At 41.9% G+C, this 8,962-nt stretch overlaps 1 protein-coding gene across 1 annotated transcript; it reads right to left on the bottom strand.

Annotated features, from left to right (window-relative positions):
- Positions 1–5,100: 5,100 nt before the first annotated feature.
- Positions 5,101–8,067, bottom strand: LOC115823747 (C-type lectin domain family 4 member F-like). The gene is made up of 4 exons (XM_030787776.1): positions 8,003–8,067; positions 5,817–5,925; positions 5,354–5,457; positions 5,101–5,254 (listed from the first exon to the last, which is right to left on the bottom strand). Exons 1-4 carry the CDS (start codon positions 8,065–8,067, stop codon positions 5,101–5,103), a joined length of 432 nt encoding a protein of 143 aa, XP_030643636.1.
- Positions 8,068–8,962: the final 895 nt, after the last annotated feature.

Genomic DNA, 8,962 nt, shown 5'->3' on the forward strand with positions numbered 1-8,962 from the left:
AAGAGCGTGTGGTAAAACTGTGAGATCGTAAATGGTCAACTTTTTTTTTTGACGAGTAAAAAATATGATATGATTGACATATAGATCTTTGACTCTCTCTCTCTTTCTGAAACCAGCACCGTGTGACCCATGAAGGTCAGTAAAGCCTCCACTGTCCTCACACAACTCCATTCTCCTCTGTCCAGTGTTACTGATGCTGCACTAATGTGTGTGTCTGACATGGTTTCATTAGGCTGAGTCTGTTCTCAGCGTGTGTTTCACAGTTTCAGAGCTGTGGTGAACTGATGGGGTATCGCTGTGTTTAGCAGAGGAGGGAGGAGCAAATAAGCGTGAAAGATTTGCAGGTAAGAGCTGCACATTAGAACATGGCTTTCCTACAGCTCATTTAAAACAATAATATTGATCTATGTATCTGTCTTAGTAAAATCTGTATGTATGACTGAGTTTGTCCCAGTAAGTGTTAAGTTTCTGGGTTTCATTTAGTTGACGTGTCTTCTCTCTCTGTACTTGGATCTGGGTCTCTTACAGTATCAGTTATTGTTTTAAATTTCCACCATCATCTCCACTCACTGTCCTCTATCCAGTTTATCTCTCACAACACTGTCTACATTATGATAAATACACACAGACATCTCCATTGTTTCAGACCAGGTCCATACTATAGGCTCTACGTGTCTGACTTTGCTGTGTGCATGTGCACTTCTGTTTTTATATTGCATGCATCAGACTCTTTAAGAGGTGAGAAAAGTGTTAACCACAGAGAGGCCCAGCTGCCCATCATGTCACTCTGAGAGAATATGCACTGTCTTCAGAGGTCAGTCCTTTTCCACAAGCTGCTGTTTAAAGCACTGAGCTCAGTTTATGGTGTCATTATAAGTGTGTGTGTGTGTGTGTGTGTGTGTATCAGATTGCCATTATTTTCAACTTTAAACACATAAATGAAATTACTTGTTCCTTTTTTTCGACAGTCTACAGTAGCAAGATACTGTAAGTAAATCACGCTCTGTCTCTTTGTTCTTGTGTTATGTGAAGTCGTGTGGAGAGTGTGTGGTAAGACTGTGAGATCGTAAGTGATAAATGTGTTTGGGGTTTTTCAGACCAACCAATAACATAATATAATTGACCTACAGATCTTTGACTCTCTCTGTCTGAAACCAACTGTCACTGCTAGACGTCATGTGGAGAGCGTGTGGTAAAACTGTGAGATCATAAATGGTCAACTTTTTTTTTTTTGACTAACAAAAAATATGATATGATTGACATATAGATCTTTGACTCTCTCTCTCTCTGAAACTAGCACTGTGTGACCCATGAAGGTCCATAAAGTCTCCACTGGTATCAGTGTCCGCACACAACTCCATTCTCCTCTGTCCAGTGTTACTGATGCTACACTAATGTATGTGTCTGACATGGTTTCATTACTTTGGGTCTGTTCTCAGCCTGTGTTTCACAGTTTCAGAGCTGTGGTGAACTGATGGGGTATCGCTGTGTTTAGCAGAGGGGGAGGAGCGAATAAGCATGAAAGATTTGCACGTAAGAACTGCACATTAGAACATGACTTTCCTACAGCTCATTTAAAACAGTAAGATCAATCTATGTATCTGTCTTCAGAAACTCTGTATTTCTGACAGAGTTAGTCCAAATACGTTGAGATCCTTGGTTTCATTCAGTGGATGTGTCTTCTTTATCTGTACTGGGGTCTGTGTCACGTTTGTTAAAAGAGGCTGGAGGCAAATGAAGATCAGTAATCATTTATTTACATCAAATATAACAAAAAGCTTTCAAAAACTCACAGAATGCAGGTTCAGGAACATGGCAGACAAAGAAATCAATGTGACATGGACAAATTCCCAACAATGCCAGAATAAACTGACAGGGAAAACTAGGGCTAGGTTTCCACACAGTGAATCACCTTGCAAATTTCACACTGCGGAATTTCGCAATGGGGGCTTGGTTGTGAAAACAGCAAGCCAGTCACCCAGCTCAAAAGTTCAAGTGCTTAAATGATGAACTACAGCGGTCTGCATCCCCCGACCAGAGCTGTTGAGAGAGTTTTTTTTTTTGTAGCGATCTGGCCCCATATCTTAATGTCACTTCTGCGAATTTGCACCGATTTCGCAAAATCCGTGCGATTTTCACACCCATTCAAGCTCAATGAGCACGAAGCAAATTTCACTGCAGGCAGAAGCATATGTTAGAGTATTTAAACTAGACAGAACAAGGCAAAGTAACAGACAACAGGTGTTAACTATCATGACCTAAAGGACTAAACAGGCCTGAACCAAAACTGACCAAAAGAGCAGGGAAACAAGAGAAACAGGGAAACAGAACCCAGACTTGACACCAGGGGGAGTCAGTGAGACGAACCAACAAAGAGGGTACAGCGAGGAGACAGAGGGACCAGGATGTGACAGTCTGGGGCTCTTACATCAGTTTCAGTTTTAAATTTCCACCATCATTTCCACTCGCTGTCCTCTATCCAGTTCATCTCTCACAACACTGTCTACATTATGATACATACACACAGACATCTCCACTGTCTAACACACATTATTAGAGCAGGTCCATACTATAGGCTCTACATGTCTGACTTTACTCTGTGCATGTGCACCTCTGTTTTTGTATTGCATGCGTCAGACTCTTTCAGAGGTGAGAGGAGCGTTAACCACAGAGAGGCCCAGCTGCCCATCATGTCACTCTGAGAGAATATGCACTGTGTTCAGAGGTCAGTCCTTTTCCACAAGTTGCTGTTTAAAGCACTGAGTTCAGTTTATGGTGTCATTATAAGTGTGTGTGTGAGTGTGTGTCAGAATGCCATTATTTTCAGCTTTTCACACAAGTAAGCCTGAATACGCTTGTATGTGCACAGACACTCACACACACGCCTTTCTGACATTCTACAGCAGCAAGAAATTATAAGTACCACCACAAGGCTCAGATTGATCTGAAAGACATCAGTGTAGATTCTCAAAACTACATTACCCACAAGCCAACTCTAACATAATCGGTAGACCTTCAAATAACAGAATCAGGACCACATCGAGTCTAACTTGACCAAAGAGCCTCTTTAATCGTATTTCATCATAAGGATGAAAACATTACTCAAAAACCCAAAATATGTACTTATGGTGACATTAAGCATTGTTCCAATCCCGCAAAGAGTCATTTCCAAGAAGAAAACATTACTTAATTCCCTCCTTATCAACCCACACTCCAACCCCTTTCACCACAGTCAGAGTTACATTGAGTGATCAGAGCTGAACTGCCCACCCAGTGTGTGGTAAGACTGTGAGATTATAAATGGTAAATGCGTTTGGGTTTTTTTGGACCAGCCAATTATATAATATGATTGACTTACAGATCTTTGACTCTTTCTCTGTCTGAAACCAGCACCGTGTGACCCATGAAGGTCCATAAAGTCTCCACTGGTATCAGTGTCCTCTCACAACTCCATTCTCCTCTGTCCAGTGTTACTTATGCTGCACTAATGTGTGTGTCTGACATGGTTTCAAATACTCTGAGTCTGTTCTCAGGGTGTGTTTCACAGTTTCAGAGCTGTGGTGAACTGATGGGGGGGTATCGCTGTGTTTAGCAGAGGGGGGAGGAGCAAATAAGCGTGAAATGTTTGCACGTAAGAGCTGCACATTAGAACATGACTTTCCTACAGCTCATTTAAAACAATTGGATTGATCTCTGTATTTCTGACAGAGTTAGTCCAAATACGTTGAGATTCTTGGTTTCATTTAGTGGATGTGTCTTCTTTATCTGTACTGGGGTCTGTGTCACGTTTGTTGAAAGAGGCTGGAGGCAAATGGAGATCAGTGAACGTTTATTTACATCAAATATAACAAAAAGCTTTCAAAAACTGACAGAATGCAGGTTCAGGAACATGGCAGACAAAGAAATCAATGTGACATGGACAAATTCCCAGCAACGCCAGAACAAACTGACAGGGAAAACTAGGGCTAGGTTTCCGCACAGTGAATCACCTTGCAAATTTCACACTGTGGCAATGGGGGCTTGGTTGTGAAAACAGCAAGCAAGTCGCCTCGCTCAAAAGTTCGAGTGCTTAACTGCGGCAGAGGTTTACTTGCCCCGACCACAGCTGTTGAGAGAGTTTTTTTTTTTTCTTGTAGCGCTCTGGCCCCATATCTTAATGTCACTTCTGCGAATTTGCACCGATTTCGCAAAATCCGTGCGATTTTCACACCCATTCAAGCTCAATGAGAGCAAAGCAAAGTTCACTGCAGGCAGAAGCATATGTTAAGGAGTATTTAAACTAGACAGAACAAGGCAAAGTAACTGAAAACAGGTGTTAACAATCATGACCTAAAGGACTAAACAGGGCTGAAGCAAGACTGACCAAAAGAGCAGGGAAACAAGAGAAACAGGGAAACAGAACCCAGACTTGACACCAGAGGGAGTTAACGAGACAAACCAACAAAGGGACTAGGGTGTGACAATCTGGGGCTCTTATGACATCAGTTACTCTTTTAAATTTCCACCATCATTTCCACTTGCTGTCCTCTATCCAGTTCATCTCTAACACACATTATTACTCACTCACTCAGCCACTTATCCTGATTAGGGTCGCTATCCCAGTGGTCATAGGGCGAAAGGCGGGGAAATACCCAGGGCAGACACACAGACAAACACACTCACACACGATCATACCTAGGGGCAATTTAGTGTCTCCAATTCATCTAACCTGCATGTCTTTGGACTGTGGGAGGAAACCCACGCAGATACGAGGAGAACATGCAAACTCCACACAGAGAGGACCCTGGCCGCCCGGGAATCGAACCCGAGACCTTGCTGTGAGGCGACAGCGCTACCCACTGCACGACTTTGCTCTGTGCATGTGCAACTCTGTTTTTGTATTGCATGCATCAGACTCTTTAAGAGGTGAGAGAAGCGTTAACCACAGAAAGGCCCACCTGCCCATCATGTCACTCTGAGAGAATATGCACTGTGTTCAGAGGTCAGTCCTTTTCCACAAGCTGCTGTTTAAAGCACTGAGCTCAGTTTAAGGTGTCATTATAAGTGTGTGTGTGTGTGTGTGTGTGCGCAAACAAAATGCATGTACAAAAGATATAGTGATCAGTGGACAATTCTCTTCTCACAGACCCAACTGAAGGAAGTAGAACATGACGCATCTCGCCAACTGTTCAGTCTGTTGTTTTTCTGATAACTAGCAGTGCAGTCCTCATGGTCATTGTCACCACCAGTATTGGGCTGCCCTTCATCCCAGTACCTGAAATAACACAGAGAGTCGGTCTGTTCAATGTATTTTTCATGATGTATGTCTCCAATAAATGTATTTACATATTTCTCAAATTCAGTGATCTCTTACCCAGTGTTCAGTGCTGTACCATCCACCCATTTCCACACCCCCTCTGTGTCTCTGTCAGTCAGACCAATCCAAACAGTGCTTTTCACCACACTTAAAAGAAAGTCCTGAAACAAAATGAGAGAGCAGTGATGCATATCATTAGTGAAACTTTTGATTTTCCCCATAAACCCTAAACACTCTCAATTCAGGCTGTAGCATCTGACCAGGCCACTGTCTCTTCCTGTCACACATGTCAGACTGAATACACTTCTGTGTACACAAACACACACACACACATTATATACATAATCACCATACACAAGCGCACATAAACACACACTCACCAAGCACACACTGTAATCTTTACATGCAAGTCTTGTGAATCGCACTTGTTCTTATAATTTACACTCTCTCTCTCTCTCTCTCTCTCTCTCTCTCTCACTCACTCTCTCTCTCTCTCTCTCTCTCTCTCTCTCTCTTCCACCTGCTCCTCTTTGTTGTTTATGGTCACTAGATCAGCTCCTTGCTTTGTGCAGTCCTGTCTGCTCTCATTCCAGCTCCTCTCTTCAGTAGAGATGTAGTACACACTGTGACTGAAATATATCCAGCCTTTCACAACATGTTTATCTGTTTATATGGTGATTAGAGTAGAGAGAAGAGAGAGAAACAATGACATGTATTTGATCCATAAACACAATCAGATCTCCATATATCATTTTTACACAAATACAAACATGTATCATTTTTCTTCTTGAGGTTTTTAACTTCAGTGCAGTACTGAGAAGTTTAGTAATTTTTTAAAACATATCACACGTTAATACGACATATTATATTTTTACTTGCTAAAGGGTCCGGTTTAAAGAGTTAAAAAAAAAAAAAATCAAAAACCAAACAGCTGAAACTCATTTTAAGAACACATGATGGCTGTAACTGAAGAGTCATCTTTGGAAGTGAAGAGCAGTATGTTCACTCACCCACTTCTTCTCTCTCTCTCAGTAGTTGGGTTTGATTTGCAGCCAGGTTGCTGTAACTGGTTTGTAACTGGTCTCTCTCTGCAGTGTATCGGACATACAGCACTATGATGACAGCCAGCAGGAGAACACACAGCAGCCCCAGACAAACTGCAATCAGTCTGTAGCGTCTGTCACTTCCTTAGAGCAATATCAGCAAGAGAGATACTGAATTCAGTTTAAACTCTCTCTCGCTCTCTCTCTTTATCCTTCTATGTATGTCTCTGTTTATTGTCATACCTTCACCTTATCGCATGAGTTTGTCCCAGTACCTGTATGTTGAGTTGTTGGGTTTCTATTACCAGAGACGTCCTCAGTTTCCATGCAGAGCTGTGAAGGTCTTGCAGGGGTTGGATCATTATAAATATGTACTGTAGTCTCCACTCTCTCTTCTTTGTCCAGCTCATTTTTCTCAAGTTTGTTTACCTGACTATAAACACTTTCACACATAGTTGTTCTGTAACACACACTGTTATAATGATTTAATGCTGAAGTCCCTATTTGTCTTGTGATAGTCTTTGTGTCTCTGTCTCCGGACTTTACTGACACCTATTTCATAGTGTGAGGAAACTCACCACAAGAAGTCACGTAGAGAGCGTCTGGTAAGACTGTGAGATCGTGAATGGTTAAGGTTAGTAAAGTCTCCACTGGTATCAGTGTCCTCACACAACTCTATTCTCCTCTGTCCAGTGTTACTGATGCCACACTGAGTGTGTGTCTGACATGGTTTATATACTTTCGGTCTGTTCTCAACATGTATTTCACAGTTTCAGAGCTGTGGTGAACTGATGGGGTATCACTGTGTTTAGCAGAGGGGGAGGAGCAGAAAAGCATGACAGATGTGTACGAAAGAGCTTACGGCTTACAGTGCCTTCCTACAGCTCAACAGTGTGATCGATCTATGTATCTGTCGCAGTAAACTGTACATATATGACTGAGTTCATCATAGTAAGTGTTTGTTGAGTTTCTTTGTTTCATTTAGTGGATGTGTCTTCTGCCTCCATACTGAGATCTGGGTCTCTTACAGTATCAGTTACTGTTTTAAATTTCCACCATCATTTCCACTCGCTGTCCTCTATCCAGTTCATCTCTCACAACACTGTCTACATTATGATACCTACACACAGACATCTCTATTGTTTTAGACTGGGTCCATACTATAGGCTCTACGTGTCTGACCTTACTCTGTGCATGTGCACCTCTGTTTTTGTATTGCATGCATCAGACTCTTTAAGAGGTGCGAAAAACGTTAACCACAGAGAGGCCCACCTGCCCATCATGTCACTCTGAGAGAATATGCACTGTGTTCAGAGGTCAGTCCTTTTCCACAAGCTGCTGTTTAAAGCACTGAGCTCAGTTTAATGTGTCGTTAAAATTGTGTGTGTGTGTGTGTGTGTGTGTATAAGAATGCCATTATTTTCACCTTTAAACACACAAATGAAATTCCTTGTTGCTTTTATTCCAACAGTCTACAGTAGCAAGAAACTGTACGTATGTCACACTCTGTGTCTTTGTTCTTGTGTTATGTACTGTCACTTTTAGAGCAGTTTAGGAGTAAAGCCCGCGAGAGCGCAGTCTTCCTGTGTGACGTCATGCAAAGCAGAGCGGTAGAACTGGAGAGCTAACGGTTGCTCAGTTCGGTAAAACTTGTTAGCTGTACAAGATCACCATCACGCTGAGGGCAGCACTGAGCAGCGGTGCAGCGTAAGTGGCGACACAGTACATTGGTGAAAAAGATCATCTAATGCTTAATGTGTAACTTTTAAGTCGTGCAAATGTGTATGTTATAGTCGTTCAGTGTTTGATGTTCGAAGCTAATCAACGCAAACTGCACTGTGCTTTTGAAAACCGTGTTTTATTTTTCTATCGAGTCAGAGAACGTACCGTGGGAGCTTAAGTTCAATGCCGCATGTAATACCCATATTTTTTGCATTGTGTTTACGTGGTTGCTAACAGGGTAGAACCATGTCAGTATTATATATTTTGGCTTTTTCTGAAGCTTTGTTCATTGGTATGCTTCTGTCTAACTTGGAGGGGAGACAGAGTGCCGTTGTAATTTCCAGGTGTGAGTGTCTTAGCGAGCGGGCTGCACACTGGAGTGAGAGTGAGTTCCTCATTCTTTTCCTGATAAATTGATACTGAGTTCATGGAAGAATCTTTGGAAAACTATATATTCTGTTCATGAATGTAAGTTTCCCAGTGAACTGATGTACTGTATGGTGGGGTAACTGTACCAGTATATTGTTTTTCTATTTTCTCTCTGTATTTAGAAAGCAGCCACCACTGTTGTCTGTAGACCTCTAGTGTTATAAGCGCATTTTTGGTGAATTAATTGGTAACTAGAGTGAATGGTTTGGGGATGAAGAGTCAACATTACGCTTCTGCTAGGGAGAGTAGATGTTCATAGGAGACGAATCTGTCCTATGTTCTCATAGTTGGGGCTGACTGAGAACAACAGAAGTGGAAGAAAAGTAGTTTTTGTGATCCCTGTGATTATTTCAACCTCTTAGATTTATAAAATTAATTCTGTACTGTGTTTGATGCAGTCAGGGAATAAAAGACCCACAAATAAGAATTGTTCTGTGTCCAGTCTCCTCATTCATGGCCAGGCTACACTTGT

This window comes from Chanos chanos, chromosome 11 (genome assembly GCF_902362185.1).
Source record: "Chanos chanos chromosome 11, fChaCha1.1, whole genome shotgun sequence".
Lineage (NCBI taxonomy): Eukaryota > Metazoa > Chordata > Actinopteri > Gonorynchiformes > Chanidae > Chanos > Chanos chanos.